We start from the raw sequence: 22,567 nt of genomic DNA, 5'->3' as shown, positions 1-22,567 counted from the left end.
TGCTTGGGCACTCTGCCTTCTGCCCTATCAGCCCCAAATGAGCACTAGTCTTCAAAGACTCCTTTAACACAGTTAATTTAAAGGAATTAATGCTGATATGAGGTGTGTGGGTGGCCAGCCCCTTGATTTTTAAAAAGAGGACTTAACCCAGTCCTCTGTTAAATTTGTTGATCAATATTTTTTAGCCATGCTGGCTAAAAGAAGCCTGTGCAGACAGATGGTGGGGACAGATGACCAGGGAGGGCTGGCTGGCTTAATGCCCTGCTTGGGAGGTTTGCAGAGGTCTTTGGCTGGTTCTTTTCAGAAGGCAGATGCTAAACAGGATGGATCCATTGACATGACTAGGCAGTCCACCTGGTTCTCAGGAAAGGAATTGATAAAATTAACTGCCTGCCTACAGCATTTAACAGAGATAGTTAGGAGCGGTGCCTCCAAGTTCAGGGGCAGTCTACCTCTGAGATGCCGAGAAGCTCAATTCAAGCTGCTGGTGTTTAACCTTTTAAAGTCCTAGTAGGCCAGGGGATAGCTGACCTTTAGATCCTGCTGGACTACAACTCCCATTACCCATGAGAATTGGCCCTGACAGCTTGGGGGCTGATGGTGTTGTAGCGATGACCACCAACTAGGATGGTTTTAAAACAGAATTGCAGATTTGTGGAAGATATGGCTAATAGCTGCTAGCCACAATGGCAGTATTCTCCCTGCACTGTTAGAGGCAGTAATGACTCTAAATACCAGTTGCTGGGATTCATAAGTGGGGAAAGTCACTGATGCTCTCAGGTCCTACTTTCTGGATTCCCATTGGGGCATTTGTCAGCCACTGTGAGAACAGGATGCTGGACTAGATGGTTCCCACCCCTTTTGGCCTGATCCAGCAAGGCTCGTCTTATGCTCTTACTATTTTAGGCGGTTGATTTTTTAAAAGTAGCTGTTTTTAAAAGGTTGGGGGGGGGGCTATCTGGAAAGCTAAATGGTGGCATATTTCTTTGTCTCCAGTTGCCCCGGGACAAAATCTAAGCAGAATGGATCGTATTGACATCTAAACAAAAAGTTTTATGCAGCCCCAGCAAGGTGATGAGCCAAGCAATATGAGAACCAAAAAGCAAATCTGTGAGGTGACATCTTCAGAAGAAATAGACAGAGCCCTGTCTGAGGCTTCGGAGGAGGCCTCAGACACTGACATGACCAAAGGCAATATAACCACCCCCCCGGCCCAAAGGACAGTAGCTGCCACAATGGAAGAGGACAGAGACTCAGATGAGTACATTAACAAAATAAGGCGAGGACTGGTCTTGGACTGGGGAGCAGCCCTAGCTATTTGAGCAGAAATTTGATGTGCTATCTTGTCAACTGTCATATATTTCTAAAACAACAAATGATGCACACAATCTTGCTCTAACTAACCAATCTGAGATCCAACTCTTACAAATGATGGCTAGGAAGCTGAAGGAATAATTTGAAAGGGATAGGAGGAATTTTTTTCATCTACAACGCCTACTGGAGAACCAGGAGGAGGAGCGGGGACATGGTTCAATTCATTATTTACTAGATACTCTCCTTGAATTTAAACATACCATTGTCGCCCATAGAAAAAGCCCATCGGGTTCCCGGAGGCAGAAGCAGAACCAGGGAAGCCCCAAGAGAAGTGGTAATTCTTTTTGAACAGAATAGACTCAAAGACTCAATTTTCAGAGCACTAAGGAATGTTAGAAATCTAAAATATGGCGAAGCCACCGCTGAAATATTTCAGGATAACAGCCCAGCCACACTGTGGTGGCAGAGGGCTCTCCGGCCTTATACATCGGCTCTAAAAGAAGTGGGCATAGCATATTGCTGGGGCTTCCCTATTAAGTTGATAGTCCGGCTAAAAAGCAGAACCTGGGTTGCAAGTGATAACCAGCAGACTGGCAACATACTGAAAGAGCTCCTGCTCCAAGCAGGAGATATCGCTCCTCAGCTCAAGCGCACAAGAGCACCTTCTCAGGCTGGACAACCAAAAAAGGGCAGAAAAAAATAAGGCAACTCCAATTAGAAAGTAAGAAATTGTTTTGTTTTGTTTTCATGCATGAAAAGCATCTGGACTCCACTCTAACAAGCACAACAGTAATTTGGAAGAGCCTTTGTCCTTGGGCATTAGGAGGTGTGCAGCTTAGCAACAAGCCCCCGCCTGCCCCCCTAATTGATCCTGGGTACCATGGGAAGGATCTCCACCACTCCCACGTTCCTGTTGGCAAGCAGGGAAGCACACTCTAGCATTTGTGTATGTAGTTTTCAGTTTATGTCCTTTTCAAGTTATAGAAGTCTAGCAGAAAAACCGAATTTCTTGAAAAATTCCATCTTTAATAGAGCAGGAACTACATACTTAGCATTTAACTCTCTGCTATCCACATTTCTACCAACATTCCTATGATTCCTCAAAGCCAAACTACATATAAAGCTTCTCTCCTTCAACGTTAGAGGGCTAGGATCACCAATCAAAAGAGCCAGAGTGGAGGCAGCCCTGCAGAGGGAACATCCAGACATTGTTCTCCTGCAGGAGACCCATCAATGCAGGAACCAGAGGGCTGCCTTGAGCCCCCGGCTCTGGGAAAGCCAGAGGCGTGGCTGTCCTGATAAGCAAGCATTGCCCTCTGAGTGTTGAGGAAAGTTGGGAAGAAACCAACAGGCAAATACCTCTTTGTTCAATGTGTCATAGGCAGCCATGAAATCACCATTGCTTATTTATATGCACCCAACTCAGCACAAGAAGACTTTCTCGGGAAGATGCTAACATAATTAGACCATTTAAAAAGAGGACAAACCATAACAGGCAGAGACTTCAATTGCTGCAGCAATGACACAAAGGACCGAAGTAGGCACTGATCCGTGAACAAAATCTGCAACCCATGCTAGGTGGAAATATTAACTGAAAGGGACCTTGTGGACCCCTGGCAGACACTACATCTAGAAGGCAGGGAATTCTCATGTTTCCCCCCTAAGTCAATGTCATACATAGACCTAATATTAGTACCTAAACCAATCCATTTCTTGGGAATAAGTCCTAGGGGTAATTAAGAATTTAAAATCCGGAAAGTCCTCAGGACTGGACGATTTTACAGGAGAGTTTTATAAAGCATTTCGCAATGAGCTTGCCCCATGGCTGACCAAACTGTACAACTAGAAGGGGGGAGGGAGCATCACAAAAATAGTGTTCTTCAAAACTAATGCTACTTTGAGTCATATAGTTCTCATTAATGTAGACACAAAGTTGTTCACATCAATAATGGTCAAGCGTCTAAATATGTTTATAACTCAGTACATATCTCCAGATCAAACAGGGTTCATGCTGGCCAGAAGAGAAGCATCACAAGTTTCATTAGAAGGGCACTAAATGTTATACATGAGGTGAATCGGGAGATGAGAGCTGGCATATTAATCTCTCTTGATGCCAAAAGACATTTGATAGAACTGATTCATTGTTCCTGATACACCTGCTAACCGAATTGTGAAATTTGGATCTAAGTCCTTGCACCTCATTAAGCAATTATACTCCAAATCAAAACCAATCATTTCAATCAATGGCTTCGACTCTCAGGCTATCGAGCTCTTAAGGGACACCCGACACTCTGCTGCCATTGCTGTTTGCATTGATCATAGAGGTATTAGCCATTCAACTGCACAAAGACACTTTTCTAGAGAGAATGAGGTACACAAAATGAACATGTTTGCAGAGGACACCCTCTTAATTCTGCAAAATCCACTTAAGTGGCAGTTAGAAATGTTTCACAGGGTAGCAGGATTGTAAATCAACTATTGTAAATCCCTGCTCCCTCCTATCAATTTAGACTGGTTGCTAGTTAACTCTCCATTTGCCATAGCACATGGATGATTTAAATACCATATTTTTTGCTCTATAAGACTCACTTTTTCCCTCCTAAAAAGTAAGGGGAAATGTGTGTGCGTCTTATGGAGCGAATGCAGGCTGTGCAGCTATCCCAGAAGCCAGAACAGCAAGAGGGATCACTGCTTTCACTGCGCAGCGATCCCTCTTGCTGTTCTGGTTCTGAGATTCAGAATATTTTTTTCTTGTTTTCCTCCTCCAAAAACTAGGTGCGTCTTGTGGTCTGGTGCGTCTTATAGAGCAAAAAATACAGTACTTACTGCAGACACAAGACAACTGAGACATAGAAGCTATAGGGGACTGTATAAAAAGAATTTAGGGAATGGAAATATCTTAGCCTTAGCTAGCTCAGGCAAATAGCTGTGGTCTAAATGTCATTGTTACCTAAATGCTTACACTCTCCCCCCCCCTTCAAGTTTGCCTATTCTCATCCCTCCTCTTCATCTAAAGAGATGGCAAAAGAAACTCAATGCATTTGTGTTGGGAGGCAAAAAATCTAGGATAAGCAACAAAACTTTGTAGACATTGAACAAAAGGAGGAGTGGAAATGCCTAACTTAATATTCTGTTTTGCTGCTTTTCAAATCAAATCCTTGATCCCATTGCTCAGGGTAAGAACAGAAGACCCTCCCCACTAATCCCCCTAGGGTACCACCCATTATTCCACCATGCAGCACAAAACCTCCAGATAAGAACCTGGCGAACCAAAGGCTTATATCGCCTAATAGACTTTTATAAAAATAACAAACCCTTGTCAACACAAGAAATACAAGACAAACTAGAAGATACCCAAATGCCCTGGTTAACACAACACCAACTACATGCCCTCTTAAACAACCCAACAGTAAAATCAGCAGCAACTAGGCCCCTGACAACCTTTGAAAACCTCCTCCTAACAACAAAGGGAAACGGTAAAGGGACGGTATCCGCAATATACAAAATACTACTCCAAAATCCCGCAAATCCCCTAGACGCAATCAAAAAACAATGGGAGAATGACATAGGCTATGAGATTAACCCCATTCAATGGACCAGAATGTGGTCTAACCCCCCCTTTAAATCCATATCAACGAAAAGAAAAGAACTCACACTGAAACTCACCTACAGGTGGTACCTAACACCAAGGAAACTAGCGCTAATACGCCCAGGAACCTCACCAAAATGCTGGAGAGGGTGCACCTCCACAGGCACATACCTCCACATGTGGTGGGAATGTCCCAAAATCCAACTATTCTGAACAACAGCCATACAAGAAATATGTAAAATAACTAAGCAAGTATTAGACTTCACCCCAGAATTGGCCCTACTAAACATCTTCCAAGACAACAATGCCCATTTGCATCACAAAGAACTCATAACCCACCTACTTTCAGCAGCCAGAAACACCATAACCAGACACTGGAGAGACCTGTCAGGAGTAAGCATGGACCAATGGTACCAAATAGTATGGGAAACAGCCCTACTAGAAAAATTAACTTATAAACTGAAACTGACACGGGGACAAAGGGAAGAAGACACCTTCACCCCCGTATGGCTCCCCTTTATCACATACACAGCCCAACAGGACAATGACAATAATCCGCCAACAGCATACAAATCAATATGGCTAACCTGATCCAAAACACCCACCCACCTCACTCACACACGAAAACAAAGATCACCACAGCCAATCACAAACAATCACACCCTAGGCCAACCCCAACCTCTCACCACCAAAGGAACACAAGTGAACAACACAAGCAACGCTGACACCAAACTCTACATACATTAAACATAATAGAAACACCGCCACCTGACCCCACCCCTATCCATCTTCCCTCTCTCCACCCCCCTTTCTTTTTTCTTTTTTCTTTTCTTCTCCCCCTCATGCCTCAACAAATGAAACGGATTTGTAAAAATGTTACATGGGGGGGGGGGAATACGAGGCATTACACTTACATTGTAAACAAGAAACCCTTAATAATTTTTTTTAAAAAAAAAGAACAGAAGATCCTTGGGTCCAACTTGAGATGGTCGCTTCCACACCTTCAATGAGAAGTCACCTTTTCTTACCTTTGTATATGCAGGAGGTAAGGAAAATAGACCATCCATTTACAAGATGAGTACTGATAGTGTGGAGAACATGGAGTGAAACACTGGGCCCTGACCCTCACCACTGGTCCCATTCCTCCTTGATCATCCAGCTTTCAGCCACACAGATAAATATCAACGGTTTAAGGATTGGGAAGATGTAGGCATTTACATAATCCATGACCTGCCTCACAGAGGGAAAGCAATATCCAAAAAGAAACTGCAAGTTAAATTAAAAGGCATTTGTACTACAGTACCTGGTTTGAGGCTCATTCTTTTGCACCTTGTTTGGAGAGCAGGGGAGAGGACTTATGCACACTTACCTTGTTTGAATCCTTCTACAGCAAGTCAGCATATGACCTGATGGGTGCTGCTTCCCTAATATACAGCAATCTGTAATGTCATAAAACAGGAGATGCTAGAGGCCTTCAATTTTTTATGGGAATTAGGCCACCCAACTGAAGATCACAAATGGGAGGGTAGCTGGACACCCCTCTGTCTTGCTGCCGTAAAACCATCTCTGCTTGCTTACAGGAGGCCTTGCTCAAGGTCATTCTGCACTGACCCTGGATACCAGTCAGGCTTGCAAAAATTAATCCCTCCCTTTCACTTTCATGTTGGAAGAGTTGTTGTGAACTGGGGTCATTTATTCATGTTTTGTGGGAATGTCTCCATTTTAAAAACTTTTGGAATAGAGTATTCTCCATTATAGCCACCATGATAAGCCAACCCCTTTCTCCAAATCCTGCCTTAGCCCTACGATCTTTGGACATAGATTTGGGCTCCATTCTCCACCACAGAGAACTGGACAGCTTCTTAATGACTGCAGAACAATTAGCGATAGCCCAGCAATGGAAGAACCAGACTGCAATACTCCTGAGCATATGGGGAAATAATATATGGAATACAGCAAAGTGTGAGGAGGGCAATTAAAGGCATATGCATAGAAACACCCTTCAACAAACACGGACCCCTTTCTTTAACTATGCTAACAACCAAAAATATACCAACCACTCAATATTCTCAGTCAAGGGGTTATGTTAAGTAAAATGTTTGAGCACTGAGTGTGTAAGTTTACATCTAAAGTCAATGGATAGAATGAACATTATTACATGTAATGCTGGGTACTTGTATCTAGTATTTCTATTTATTTAAAAACAAAAAAGTTAGTTAAAAATCAAAAATGTTTATAAAAGGCTATTAATGGGTTATTGATTTATTTTTCTGGTTTGATGTTTTATTATTGATGCCCTGAGTTTGTTTGTTGGGTTTTTATTTTTTTTATAATATTTTGATCTTGTGGTGTGAGTCAGCATGCGGATTGTTTCATATACCGTATATATGAAGCTCTGGATTTGTTAGCCACCTTGAGTCATGTCTGAGAATTAGGCAGGATAAAAACCGATAAAAGTCAGTGGGGACTAGCAGCTTGGAGGCTTCCCGGAGATGTCTGGCTGGCCATTCTTAGGATCTTGAACACCAGGTAGATCAACAATGTTTAACCTTTCCAGATCCAGGGCCTTCTTTTAACCCAAATATGCATCTGGGACCCATTTCTAAATCTTTCAACCTATATTTGCATAGCAGTAGTGCTCCTGTTGTGACCCACCTTGGATCTGGAAGCACCGGTTGAAGACCAATGCCCTAGATAGACGACAGCTTTGTCCCTACACAACACTTCTTAATGTTGTACAAATGAACTTTTCAGACAATGCCTAACGGGCTCTCTTTCCATCCTCTGCTGATCTTTGGGCTAATCTGTCTTTTGAAAGGAATCTCAACTCCCCTGTTTAACATGCTTCACAATCTGATTTTATTAGCTCAACGAGCCACTTACTTATTCTATTTGGCATGATCAGTTTGCTTTGAATGGGTCGATTCTCTTGAAAAAAAAAAGGTGGAGCTGTTTTTAAGTGAAGATTTGGGGGCACGTTTCAAGGAGTGTGGGGTTTCTGCCCCTCCTTCCTTTCCCCGCCTTGGAAATGTGCAGATTGAGTCTGAGACTCCAGCTTTGGCAAAACTGTTGAATCCAGAGCACGTACCCAGGCAAAGGTGTGCTCACTCCGCACCCTCCCTCCCCTTCCTCTGTTGCCGCCTCTGCTGCAGTCCACAGAATTGCTTACCCAAAAAGGCAATCAAAGAGGACGCCACAGGTTCATGTGTTTTCCCTGCACAGTGGTGCAATGCACAACCCTTAAAAAGCCAGCACCGTTTCGAGAAGGCTCAGAGAGCAGCCAGCGTCTTTCCAAAGAATGCATGGCAGGTTGCTGGTCCTGGATTGGATTGACAGTCTGTCGCAGCCCGGGGGTGGTGGGCAACAACTAGTGGCCCCCAGAGCCTAATCCCATGGGGTGCCAGTTGATCGCTCTGCTAACCCAGAATTTCAAAAGTGACCTGGAGGGAAAATAAGAAGCTGCCCTGTACTTAGTCTGGCCCTTAAGAACATAAGGAGAGCCTGCTGGCCAAAGGGAGTGCATCTGGTCCAGCATACTGTTCTCACAGTGGCCAGCTAGATACCCCAAAGGGAAACCCTCTAGCAGGACTTGAGCACAAGAGGACTCTCCCCTCCTGTGGCTTCCAGCAACTAGTATGCAGAAGCATTCCTGTTCTGACTATGAAGGAAGAGCATGGCCATCGTGGCTAGTAGCAATGGATAGCCTTCTCCTCCATGAATTTTTCTAATTATTACTTTCATCTAAAAATAAATTAAGAAACCAATCCTCCTGAATAGGAGATGCTGGGGATTGAACATTGGACCTTCTGCATGCTCTACCTTTGGGGAGAAGAGCTATGCTGCAATGCTGTGTTTTAAACGCCACATTACTTTGATAGAAGGGTTTGTTTGTTGTTGACTGTTGTAAAACACACTTTGGTGAAAAGTGGTGTATACCTCCTGGAAAGGAATGTGTAAAATAAATATAGTGGTACCTCGGGTTACAGACGCTTCAGGTTGCAGACTCCGCTAACCCAGAAATAGTACCTTGGGTTAAGAACTTTGCTTCAGGTGAGAACCGAAATCTTGCGGCGGCAGCGGGAGGCCCCATTAGCTAAAGTGGTACCTCAGGTTAAGAACAGCTTCAGGTTAAGAACGGACCTCCAGAACAAATTAAGTTCTTAACCTGAGGTACCACTGTACTGGTTTTGCTTTCCCAGCAAACCAGCTTCCCACCAGAGGTTATGGATAACCTATCATTCAGCTTCCTCTGTTAGAGGCAGCCAGCCACTGAATGGCATTTGCTGGGAATCACAAGTGGGTTCAGTCCCGAGGACAGAAATTTAGGTTATCAAAGGTGGCAGTGGCTAGCTGGAAAGGGAACAGCATCAAAAGTGTGGTGGAAGCCAGGTGGAGTGTGGTGCTGACATTTTGGCACTGGGGGTGGAGAATCTGAACTCAGCACCCCCAGTATGGTAATAATAATGATAATATTGACCACTTCATTTAGAGCTGGGAGAAATTCCTGCCTGAAACTCTGGAGAGCTGCTTCCTGCTTGTCACTGCAGACAGTATTGAGCTTGATGGATCCTGTGGTGTGATTTGATTTAAGGCCACTCCCTGCAGTTATCATGATACATTGTCAATCTTGACTCAGAGACTTCTGTCTGCTGGTTCCATTTCCCCAAACCTGCTGAGTCCTTTTTCTTCAATATTTAATGGCATCTGAAGAGATTTTAATTGCGAATTAGCGTAACTTTCTGTTGCTCTCCCTGGGGGTGGGTGAGTGAGATGAGTGTGCTCTAAGGCCTTTTGTTATGGTGTTGGGAGTGGCGAGACTGGTGCTGCATTCTTAGGAAGCAAGCCTAAAAATAAAATAAAGATTCCAGCAGACCTGGGACCTTACTTTCAAATTTGCCAGCGCTGGACTCGGTTTTGGAAGGCTTTGTAGCATCCTGCTTCCCCTGCCAGAGGTAAGATGCCTCAGAATACCAGTTATTGCAAATTTGCAAATTATTATCATTCACCTTTAGAAATCAACAGCAGCAACACCAGGATGTAGTCCACTAAGGCACCATCTGCAGCATACCTTTAAAGCAGAACCATGTCATTTTAAACACCCATGGCTTCCCCAAAAGAATCCTGGGAACTACAGTTTGCTGTTAGGGGCCAAGAGTTGTTAGGAGGCTCACACTTTACCCACCACAGAGCTACAATTCCCAGAGTTCCCTGAGAAGAAGGATTGCTAACCCACTCTGGGAGTTGTAGTTCTGTGAGGGGGAGAGAGGGGGTTTCCTAACAACTCTTGGCATGTAACAGCAAACTACAATTCCCAGGATCCTTTGGGGGAAGCCACAGCTGCCTAATAGCCCACTGACTCTAGAAATGCATGGGTGTCATGCCTTCCGTCTCAGAATAAGCGGAATTCCACCCATGCTTCCTGGGTGCTGGGAGAGCAGTGAGGAATCTGGAGCAGATTTTTTTTTTTAGTTCTGTGTTTTTTGTCTTGACCACCCAGCCTTGTATCTTGACAGCTTGGCCATGTACAGTGTCCATGAGGGAGCAGAAATTCTGCATAGGTGGGTGAGCTGGGTGGTGGAAAGGGAGAGTGGATCTTCCACGCCTGCTCTGCTGAAGCAAATTTTTAAAATGTTGCTAGCCTTTGAAGATACCATCTCCTCTGATTCAGATGGCACAGATGCCAGCGCCAGGGCTGAAGATACGTAGGCATTGTTTTAATAAGCTCAGGAGTGTCAGGGATTTCTTTATTCTCCAGCTCCCTGCACACAATAGGTTCCACCCCGTCAACGCCGCCTTTCCCCTCGCTGTCGTGTGACACTGGCCTAGCAACAAATCAGTGCTGGAAGGAAGCCAGCTGCAAATCTCCTTTGGGAACAAATTTCTGAAAGTCGGCATCTCATATTTAAGCCTGGCAAGGAGGGAGGGTGGGGACGAGAAATTTCTGGCCTATTTCCCAATGAGGTGTTTAGTGGAGAGTAAGGAAGCATTTTACCGCACTCCTGACAGCTGCCAACCTCCCTGGCCTCATGCCAGGAGATGGTGGGGCCCAAATGGGAGTGGGTGGGATCAGAGTGGGAGGTGGAAGGAGTCACCCTGTCTCTCTCATTCACATGCACACATATGAGAGCTGGTAGTGGTGTAATGGTTAGAGTGCTGGACTAGGGTCTGGGAGACGGGTTTGAATCAGGTAATGGAGCTTTCTGTATGGGTCACAGTCACTCTTTCAGCCTGACCTACCTCACAGGGTTATTGTGGGGATTAAATGAGGACCAGGACGAGGGTTCAAATCCCCCAATCAACCATGAAGCTCACTAGGTGATTCTGGGCCAGTTGCTACCTCTCAGCCTGACCTACTGGGCAGACTTATTGCGGGGTTTAAATGAGAACCAGGTCCTGGGAGAGACCAGGGTTCAAATCTTCCATGTGGTCATGAAGCTCATTGGGTGACCATGGTCCTGTCACTACTTCTGAATCTAGCCTATTTCCTAGGGATTAAATGAAGAAGAGTACAACTATGTATGCTACCTTGAGCTCCTTAGGGAAAAAGTTGGGATAGAAATGCAATAAATAAACATTGGTGTCAAACACATATTCAGCACACACTTACCGTTGTTGTTTAACAACTGCTTTTATATTTATAGGGTTTTTGTGTGTGTGTATGCATATAGTTTTAGGTTTTTATTTATTCATTTATTAAATTTGTGCCTCGCCTTTCCTCCCAAAAGGGACCCAAAGCATTAAGCAGCAAAATGTTAAAACAGCACAATTTAAAATTAGATTTAAAACACATTTAAAGTGTTTAGAAACCATTTAAAATAATCTAAAGCTTTTTAAAAAAAGTTTAAAACCTCTAAATACATTGAGAAGCCATTGCAGTATACAAAAAGCAGGCAGCCTGCATCTAGAGACCTAGTGTGTAATGGAGAAGGCTATGCTTGGTTCCGTTATCCTGACATGCAGGGATTTTGTTGTTGCTGTATGGAGCAGCATGCACCTGTGGACTGTAACTGAAGCCCAGGTGTAGCCTCAACGAAATGTAGACTTGAATGAGTTACATACTTATTTTTTGCACTTTTAATGTTTAACTTGAATTGCTGGAATTTTGATGGGGCAGGAAATCACTGAACCAAAAAGCATTAAAAAGAAAGAAAGCTAAGAGCACCAGGATCTCAGTTCTCAAGTAATAATCAGTTTCAGAATTATGAATTTATAAAGGTTTTTTGGGGTGAGAAATAGCCTGTTTTATGGGTTTGCAAAGTTTTGTGGAGGTGGGTGTTTGTGTATGTGGAGCTAACATCTGACATGAAGTTGATAAAGGTCTGCTAGACTTACTTGGTGTCCCCAGGATACAGATGCAGGAAACGTGTGGATTGCTTTTGAACAGAGAAGCTTTTGCACAATTCATTTCCAAAAGCCTGGGCCTGAAAATGCAAAGTTTTCAGTTCAGCAAAATCCACATCCTTCAAATATGCTATGAAATTTGCTGCGGATCCTCGTTGAGCTTTTCTGCAAGATCGTAGTGGGAGATATGAACAGGGATGGCTCCAGCACTTGGAAGCTTGTGGCGACTGCCAGGGACCCCGAGCCCTGGTAGGCCCCACTGCTGATCCTTTATCTGGGCCTCACTGGATGTTCCACCAAAAAACCATTTCCATTTCCTACAACACTCCCAGCTTAGCTTCACTCTGATGCATTGTGGGAAATTTTAAAGATGAGCTCCTTCTTCTTCATAGCCCTGCCTGTGCTGATTGTTGAGACCTAACCTGGAAGGAGCAGCCACCACTCACAGGATTGCTCCCCCACTCTACCTCTGCCATTTAAAGTAAAGGTAAAGGTAAAGGGACCCCTGACCATTAGGTCTAGTCATGACCGACTCTGGGGTTGTGGCGCTCATCTCACTTTATTGGCCAAGGGAGCCGCCATACAGCTTCCAGGTCATGTGGCCAGCATGACTAAGCCGCTTCTGGCGAACCAGAGCAGCACATGGAAACGCCATTTACCATTCTGCCGGAGCGGTACTTATTTATCTACTTGCACTTTGACGTGCTTTCGAACTGCTAGGTTGACAGGAGCAGGGACCGAGCAATGGGAGCTCACCTCATCACGGGGATTCGAACCTCCGACCTTCTGATCGGCAAATCCTAGGCTCTGTGGTTTAACCCACAGTGCCACCTGTGTCCCATTTAAAGTAGTACAGTCCAGACACGGATTTACAGCCTCAGTGAGAATGACAGGCAGGGCTGTCAATGGATGAGGATTATTTTCCAGCACTGACAGTTTCTGTGACCAGTAGCGGAGCTTCATGCTCCGGTGCCAGGGGCGGGGCTGGTGCGCGTCCTGGGGGCGGGGCGCGCTGCCCGCAGGGGCGTGGTGCAAGTCCTGGGGGCGGGGCGCCCACCGTGGGCTGGGTGGCAGCTGCGATGGAACCCTACCGGGGGCGGTGCGCTCCCCTCGCCCACCTCTTCCTCTGCCAGTGTCTGTGACTGATCATGGTGTAAGAGACTGGCATTCTAAGAGAAAGCACACACGGTAGTCAAAACTCTGATGAGGATTTAAATCAGGGATGGGAATAGTCCAGACCAGGCCCTCAGTTCCTCTCTACCTGACTCTCTGCAGGCCACACCCCTTCTCTCCACAGGCCATACCTGTTGCCTCTAAATAGAAGAGGCATTCCTCCTGAGAGAAGGGAGAATGCCTCTTCTTAGATCAGCTTCCCCACGGCTGATCATAGCATAATAGAATTGTAGAGTTGAAAGGGACCTAAAGGGTATTCTAGTCCAGCCCTCTGCAATGCAAAGAGGAGGCATTACCTTCTCAAGAGTTGGATGAATGAAAGAGATGGAAGACTGCTTCTATTTAGGAGAGGCATTCCCATATGAGAAAGGATAATTCCTCTTCTTGATTCACTGCTCTGGAACATGTGGCCCTCCAGATGTTGTAGGACTCCAGTTCTCATCAGCCTGAGCCCCCTGCCCAGCCAGTATTCTCAGATGGGGAGGGTTGTATGCCAACAGCATCAAGAAGGCCGGTCAACTGCCCCTGCTCTCTTTGAAAGTGTGTCATCAGTTTTATTTATTTTTACCGCAGAAGGGAGGAAGCACGCACCAGTTCAATTCTTTCAAAGCCAGTTCTTTATGCAAGCAAAACTACATCAAAACAAAACAAAACAAAAAACAAAACAAAACTGACCATTACAGACCTCCACGTTACATGTTCTTTGCCCCCACATTCCTGCATTCTTTCACCATCTGCTAGAAGCTTAAGTTATGATAATTGAGCATTGCCGGTTTTTATTTTTTACTTTTGCCCTGCTTGTGAAGGAAGTGTAAATGCTACCGACGGGAGTGCGGTGCTGGTGGGTGGGCAGAGAAGTGTGAAATGTGCTTGCATTCAGCTGTGATGGCGCATTTTGTGTGAATGGGGAGAGAGTTGAGTGAGAGAGAGAACAGTTGGATGGCACTGCTATGGTGGCTGCCAAGAGCTGTCAGCATGACAACCACATAGATCTGCTAGTGCAAAGCAGATTACTATGTTCCTATTGAATCCAGCCATTACTCTATAAGGACTAGAATCTTAGCTCAGCAACAGAGTATCTGATTGGCATGCAGAATCTCCTGGTTTCAGTCCCAGTCGGTATGGATAGTAATGAGTTTCATGGACCAATATCTCTGATTCAGTATAAGGAAGATTTCTTTGTTCCTGGGTTCAATCCCCAATGACATTTCTAGGTAGGGCTGGGAGAGACCCCTGCCTGAAACTATGGAAATCTGCTTTTGCCAGTCAGTGTACACAACACTGAGCTAAATGGACCAATGCTGTGACTCAGCACAAGCCAGCTTCTCGTGTTCCTAAACACTGCTGGAACTCAATTATCAGGTGTCCCTGGCAGAGGAAGTGCATGGTTCTCCTGCCTCCCCATTCACCAGTGTGATGAGCGTGGTCACTGCGGCGTGGCTGCCTCTGCTGCAGAAAACCCTCTTTCCCGCTAGGCATGTGTGTGTCAATCCATCACTCGGCTAATGCTCCTTTTGTCCTTCCAGCTTTTGCTAACATGCTCAAGCCAGCTCCTTCCTGCATCTATCTCCCAAAGCCGCGCAGATTAAAAAAACACCACCGCCCTGCGCAATCTCTCTCTTTCTCTTTCTCTCTTCCTTGTCAAGTAATGAATAAATATTGATTTATTTCAGGTTAATTAAAACCCCTCCTGGAAGAATAATCCAGTCCTACGTGCTTTTAAGACTTAGAGATAGCAAGGGAAAGATATATCGATTAATTTCTCTTAATCTTTGTTATTTTCTTTTTCTTGCCAATTGACAGTTAAATGGAAATTTATTGTCAGGGAATGAGTCGAGAGGTTGAAGCCACGTTAATCAAGGGTCAGGAAACCAAACCTTATGAGAAACAGTTGAAGGAGCTGGGTATGTTTAGCCTGGTGAAGAAGAGGCTGAGAGGAGATATGATAGCCATCTTCCAATATCTAATGGGCTGTTGCATGGAAGATGGAGCCAGCTTGTTTTCTCCTGCTCCAGAGGGTAGGTCCCAAACCAATGGCTTCAAGCTGCAAGAAAGCAGATTATGACTAAACATCAGGAAGAACTTTCTGACAGTAAGAGCCGTTCAACAGCAGAACAGACTCCTTGGGATGTGATGGACTCTCCTTCCTTGGAGGTTTTTAAGTAGAGGCTGGATAGCCACCTGTCATGGATGCTTTGGTTGAGATTCCTGCATTGCAGGGGGTTAGATTAGATGACCCTTGAGGTCTCTTCCAACTATACAGTTCTATGCTTTTATGATTCTAACAGAGAGAGGGAGAGTGAGCTTGGTTTGATGGAGGAGAGGGCTATTGATGGTTGCTAGCCTTTATGGCTATGTTATGCCTCTTCAACTGGAGGCAGCAATGCTTTGAATATCAATAGCTGGAAACCTCAGGAGGTAAGTGCTCTTGTGCTCGAATCCTGCTTGTGGGTTTCCCACTGGGGCATCTGGCTGGCCACTGTGAGAACAGGATGCTGGGCTAGGTGTGTCATTGACCTGATCCAGTAGGCTCTTCTAATATTCTTATGATACCTGACAAAAGGGGTTGTCTTCCCCTTTCAGATCACCCTTACACCAGTGGTGGAAATAGAATTATGTGTATGAGTTCATGCTGAGAATCCTGGCATTGTAGACTTGAGCCAGCCCTGTCCAGAAATCCTGGTGGTTCAGGGAGCCAGTTCCTAATTTCAGAGCATCAGAAGAGGCCCTGCAATGCTGGATGAGGCCAATGGGCCGTCTAATCCAGCATCCTGCTCTCATGGTGGCCAACCAGATAGTAAGTCCACAACAGTGCACTCTTCACTTATGATTCCCATCAACTTGAAATCCTGCATAGCCATCATGGATAGAAGTCATGTCTGGTTAATCTTCTTTTAGAGCTATCCAAGTTGGTGATCATCACTGCATCTTGTAAAGGAGGGGGACAGATTGATGAAGTATGAAAAAGAATATTAGAATGATAAGGGTATTAGAATGGGTGAGGGATCAGGCTAGAGGGGTCCCAGCTAGTCCAGCATCCTGTTCTCACAGTGGCTGGACAGGTGCCCATTATGAGAATCCCAGAAACAGGACATGAGAGCAAGAGCTTTCTGTCTGCTTGTGAGTCCCAGCAACTGGTATACAGGGCATATTGCAGCCACTGTCATAGTCTTATCCTCCACAAATTTGTCTAATCCTTTTTTAAAGCCATTGAAGTCAGTGCTCTAACCACTGCATCATCACTGCCTCTTGCGGCAGGTAATTCCACAGTTTCACTGCCAATCAGGGATCATGGGCTAGGGTAATAATGGTGATGTGCCCTCCTTGCTCCAGCAAGTGAAACAGGCAATAATGACTAGGAGAGAGAGTTTGCCTATTGAAATGGATATATTCAGATTTGGGACTGAGGCCACTTCTCTGTAGGAGAATGCAATGTCACTTATCTTGGCTCTGATCATCAGCAGTAATGTCTGATTGAAAACAAGGTGTGTGTATGGGGGGGGGGGGAGAATATAAGCTTGATTCGCCCCTTAAGGTCTGCAAGGGATTTCAGTTACAAACATTGAAAGTTCCTTATCCTGAATCAGACCATTATGCCATCTAGCTCAGGGTTGTTCACACTGCAGCTCTCCAGAGGGGGTTCATTTGGGAATGGGCTTTAGCTCAGCAATAGGATATCTGCTTTGCTTGCAGAAGGTCCCAGGTTCAGTCCCTGGCATCTCTAGGTAGGACTGAGAGAGAATCCCACCTAAAACCCTTGAGAGCTGCTGTTAGTCAGTGTAGACAATACTGAGCTGGATGGTCTGACTAGATATAAGGCAGCTTCCCATTTAAATCAGCCCTTTATTTCAGAACCATGAAATTATTAGGAGAAGGGCTGCAGCTAGCTAAGTGGTAGAGTACCTGCTTTTCATGCAGAAGTTACCAAGTCCAATCCTAGCATCTCTAGGTAAGGCTGGAAAGACTCCCTGCCTGAAACTCTGGAGATCTGCTGCCAGTCAGTAGACAATACTGAACTGAATGGACCATTGGTCTGACTCAAAATAAGGCAGGTCTCTATCCTCTAAAATGCACATCTCTGCCATTTGCAGATTCTCAAGCTAATTTTCTATTGGCTTTCCTTTCCCCAACCACAGCCGCCCACCTGTTGCATCCTATTCCATATAGGTTGCTCATTTTCAACATCAGGGTTTCTTCTGAGACGTTTCTGGGCTGCCTCTCCCCTCTTGCCATGAATACCTTTGTTGGACTTTCTCCATCAAGGCCTGTCAGGACAGCAATGAGCTAATGAGGTGCAGGGAGAAGACTTTACAGGTCTGAAGCTGTAATAAAGGCATCATTGAGGTTGCAGTGTACAATTGCCTCCAATAAAGAGGTGATTAGAAGCAGGAAGAACCAGGAGGGGCAGAAGGAGGTCAGAAATGAACTTGAATGTAGGAAGCTGGTTTATACCCAGACAGACCGTTGATCTAGAGAGAACCGAGGGACTGCAGGACAAATGAGGCCTATAAGACCTCTCTCACTGGCCCTCAGGGCCTTCTCAAGGCTGCACTACTTATCCAGGCCACATCCCCTCAAATAATGGATCATCTCTCCCAGAGAGGTATGCAGTGCCTAAACTCAGAGGCACAATATACAGTGGTACCTCGGGTTACATAAGCTTCAGGTTACAGATGCTTCAGGTTACAGACTCTGCTTACCCAGAAATAGTACCTTGGGTTAAGAATTTTGCTTCAGGATGAGAACAGAAATTGTTCGGCGGCAGTGGGAGACCCCATTAGCTAAAGTGGTACCTCAAGTTAAGAACAGTTTCAGGTTAAGAACGGACCTCCAGAACGAATTAAGTTCTTAACCTGAGGTACCACTGTAACCAGTGCAGAATTTTCTGGTGGTGTTGATGATTTATTGCATTTATGTCTCACTTTTTCCTCCAAGATGTTCAATATGGTATACATGGTTCTCTCCCTCCTCATTTAATCCCTATTCCACCCCTGTGAAGTATGTTATAGGCTGAGAGGCGATGGCTGTGACCCAATACCACACCTAGTGAGTGTCATAGCCAAGTGGGGATTTGAACCCTGACTTCCTAACCCAACAATCAAATCACTCTGCCCCAGTGGCTTTGTCTTCTCTCCTTTGAAAGCAGACATGGGGCCATGGGCGTAGCCAGGATTTTTGTTAGGGGGGACAGGACTTTTGTTAGGAGGGGCAAAACCGATGTGATTGGTCAGTTAGTTAAGCATTTCTATTGTTTTACTTGATCTAGGGCGGCATCTCTCTCCCCCCCCCCCCATGGCACATGTTTGAAGCTATCTTCCTGTATTTTCTACCTAAGGGTATTCTGCCTCTATTCCCCATGCTTGGATAAATGCATGAATTTGACCTTTGGAAGGTTTTGTAAGTAAAGCATTTTAAACTTATTTAACAGTGTGTGTTCTGTTCATTGCAAGAGGGGTAGAAAGAGAGGCGCACTGTTTGCAAGTGGACTATAGGTAAAAGGGTCTAACAATCTATATTCCTAGTACTATACTCCTTGACTTTTCTATATTTAAACTCTCCTATTGGGGGCTCTGTCATGTTGATCATTAAAAGACTGAAGGTAGAACAAGAAGCATGTTCTAATTGTGTGAACCAGTAAAGTTTTAAATGATCAAGGGAGTTCTGAATGCTAAGATGATGATGATGATCTGTTTTCCCAATGAAAGTGCTTCCTTTAAATCAAAAGTATTTTTTCTACCTCACATTTCATGTGTGAGAAAGGAATGTGGTTTGATAAGAGAAAATGCTGTGAAGATCTTAAGGTGGAGATTGAAGATATTAAGGTGGAGACTGTGAAGATTTTAAGATGGATACTGAATTGTTGATAAGATAAAGAATATTCCATACGGCAAATGCATTGTTGGACATTCTATTGACTGTTGGCATTCTTCAGCAATTGTCTGATGACCAAATAAAAGAGATTAGAGCTCTAAGATTGATGAAATTGTGAATGAAAGCAAACCAGAGAAGGATGAAATGGAAAGTGGAATTAAAGAGAACACAGAAGGGTTGCCAGAAAAGGAGAGTGAAATGGTAGAGTTGGAAGCAAAAGATGGTGAAATGGAGACATCCTTCACAAAGGTGATTAAAGGAATGAAACATCCAAATAGCAAAGTTGTGGAGGAGTAGTATGAAGGTATGGATGGACATAATAATAATAATAATAATAATAATAATAATAATAATAATAATAATTTTTATTTATACCCCGCCCTCCCCAGCCAAGGCCAGGCTCAGGGTGGCTAATAAGCAATAATAAAAACAAGTTGAATCAATACAACTTAAAAACAAGATTAAAATACATTAAAATATTGAAATATTAAAATGCAGCCTCATCACAGGAGGAGAAAGGAAAAAGGAAGAGGGGGAGGGAATCAAATTGGCTCCAAGCCAAAGGCCAGGTGGAACAACTCTGTCTTACAGGCCCTGCGGAAAGAAATCAGATCCTGCAGGGCCCTGGTCTCATGAGGCAGAGCATTCCACCAGGCCGGAGCCAGTGTTGAAAAGCCCTGGTTTTGGCTGAAGCTAATCTAACTTCCTTAGGGCCCGGGGCCACTAGGGTGTTGCTATTTATGGACCTTAAGGTCCTCCATGGGGCATACCAGGAGAGGCGGTCCTGTAGGTACGAGGGTCCTAAGCTTAAGAGAAGGGATTAAGAGAGATCCTGAGCTGGCAGAGATAGAGTTGAGAGAGAGAAAGGACTCTGTATGCAGTTTGAACTTAGAGAAAAAAGCTATCAAACCTCTAGCGCTTTTCTTGGAATAGGAATGGCTGTAAAGAGTAAATAGAAGCAATATATTTTTCAAAATCAAGATAGAAAACCACAGGAGTTATAACAGTCAATAGGAACAGATGATGTGAACCTGGGTGTGAACTAATGAGTAAAAAAAATTATGGAATACAGTGGTACCCCGCAAGACGAACGCCTCGCAAGACGGAAAACCCGCTAGACGAAAGGGTTTTCCGTTTTGGAGGTGCTTCGCAAAACGAATTTCTCTATGGGCTTGCCTCGCAAGACGACAGCCCATAGGGAAATCTCCGGGACAGCGGGGAAGCGCAGCGCGTCTTCCCCACTGTCCTCGGACCTCCGCCCGCCGCGTGGCATCGGAACGAAGCTCCGATGCCGGGCGGCGGGGGGGGGGACACGCCTCCTCCCGCCGCGCGGCATCGGAACGAAGCTCCGATGCTGGGCGGCGGGGGGGGGGAACGCCTCCTCCCGCTGCGCGGCATCGGAACGAAGCTCCGATGCCGGGCGGCGGGGGGGGGGGAACGCCTCCTCCCGCCGCGCGGCATCGGAACGAAGCTCCGATGCTGCCGCGCGGCATCGGATGGCTTTCCTGAAGACTTGGGGTGGGAGGAGGGTTTTCCTTCCCACCGCCAACATTCAGAATGCTGTTCTGAATGTTTGCGGTGGGGAGGAAAAACCCTCCTCCCACGCAAGCCCCGGGAACAGAGGGAAAGCGCTGCGCGCCTTCCCCTCTGTTCCCGTACCTGTCCTGAAGGCTTGCGGTGCGGAGAAAAGCCCTTCTCCGCACCACCAGCCTGGCAAGCGGTTTCCCTAGGAACGCATTAATTGATTTTCAATGCATTCCTATGGGAAACCGTGCTTCGCAAGACGAAAAACTCGCAAGAAGAAAAAACTTGCGGAACCAATTAATTTCGTCTTGCGAGGCACCACTGTATTGTTTTCATATATGATCACAGTGGAGAGACTCTTGTGTGGACAAATACTTACTATTTAATATATGGAAGAATGTTGAGGTTACAGGAGACAAGGTTAATATTCTAAATTAGAGAAAAACTATTGCTGACATTTAATATGATTAATAATAATAATTAGATAATCCCTTTTGGACTTTTGTGTAAAAATGAAAATGAATTAATCTATTTTGGTCAGAAGATTGGGAAAATATTGTGTAACAGAAAGGAGATCAGGTGGGTGTCACTCTGGAGTCAATATTTTGAATAATTTCTTTTATGTAACTGACAGAAAATAAAAAGTTCTTTTTATTTTTCTTCTCTACTTCTCTTTTCTTTCTTTTCTTGTTTTCCTTTGATGTTTTCTTTTCTCTTTGTTTTTAGTTAGATTAGTTTTTTTTATTTTATTGCATTATGAAAAAGCTTTAATAAAATCTCTTTTTCTTTAAGGTTCTAGCCTGCTAGCCAGCCAGCCACAGCCTCTTCCATATTACTCTATTTCGTTCCGACCCAACCCATCTTGTTTTTCTTTCCTAAATGACATTCAATGTTATTTGGCTGCTGAGCATTATCCTCATTAGACTGAGTTTTATTATATTGGGGGAAGGGGTTGCCTCTTAGATTTTATTGCTGTTGTAAAGATGTGTTGCTGATATCTCCCACTGTTCTTTTGCTCCGGAGCTCTTGACACTCACTGCTTGCCTTCAGCATTAGAAGAAGCAACAGCAGCACTGGCAGAATGTTCAAATTGGTGGTTACATTCAATGAGTGACTAATTTGTGTTCACAAACATTTGAGATGCTCACTTTATTCACATGTAACATTCAGTGGAGTGTAGGGTCCATGTGCCTGTGTACCCAGGCAGTTGAGCTGTGCAAATCAACAAGTGGGCACTCTTTCACACAAACACTTGCATGTGTGTAGAGGCAGCTTGTACCATAAAGTGTGAGCAAGGCTTCAGTTGCTGATAAACAATGGTACTGTGCTTGAATCAAGTTTAAAGCAGTGAGTCAGAATGTATGAACTAGATTAAAACATTTAGGTAGTGAGAACTGAGAACTCAAAACTGCATTTTTCTTTGAATGACCAGTAAACACTCTCTCTCTTTCTCTGTTCTTTTTCCAGTTACAGAGAAGGAGGTCCAGCAGTGGTGAGTACTCAGAGCTATTCTGGAGTCTTGTGAGTTCACAAGCATGCACATTTGTGTTCGTGAGCACGAAAAAAGCGAAATGGGGAGTCTGCTGCTACCATTGCACAGGTGTGCATGTTATATGCTTGCCTGATGGTCTCTATAATTTCTTGTCTCATTTGTGGGATGCAATTTCTAGAATGGAATGTAGCATCTGTAGGCCTGTTAATTTGGGAGGAATGAAATCTTGACTGGGCAGAGGAACAAAGCAGGGGTGAGGAACT

General features: G+C 44.7%; 1 protein-coding gene and 1 long non-coding RNA gene across 4 annotated transcripts in view; one reads left to right on the top strand and one right to left on the bottom strand.

The window, feature by feature from the left end:
* The window catches only part of NCS1 (neuronal calcium sensor 1), a 64,094-nt gene that overhangs the window by 23,043 nt on the left and 18,484 nt on the right, over nt 1-22,567 (top strand). For 2 of the 3 annotated variants that reach the window (XM_081179512.1, XM_081179511.1), the window contains one exon: nt 22,280-22,304. In XM_081179512.1, the coding sequence (XP_081035638.1) occupies nt 22,280-22,304 (25 nt within the window). Of the gene's footprint in view, nt 1-17,983; nt 18,021-22,279; nt 22,305-22,567 lie in introns of those variants that run through there. The other variant, XM_081179513.1, reaches the window with a different exon arrangement.
* On the bottom strand, nt 5,864-15,654 carry LOC308578923. Its single transcript, XR_014004216.1, has 3 exons — nt 13,714-15,654; nt 12,236-12,324; nt 5,864-9,909 (listed from the first exon to the last, which is right to left on the bottom strand). It is a non-coding gene; the product is annotated as an uncharacterized lncRNA (long non-coding RNA).

Source organism: Podarcis bocagei (genome assembly GCF_964188305.1).
Source record: "Podarcis bocagei genome assembly, chromosome: Z".
Taxonomy (NCBI): Eukaryota; Metazoa; Chordata; class Lepidosauria; order Squamata; family Lacertidae; genus Podarcis; species Podarcis bocagei.
This window is presented reverse-complemented; position numbering and strand designations above follow the sequence as displayed.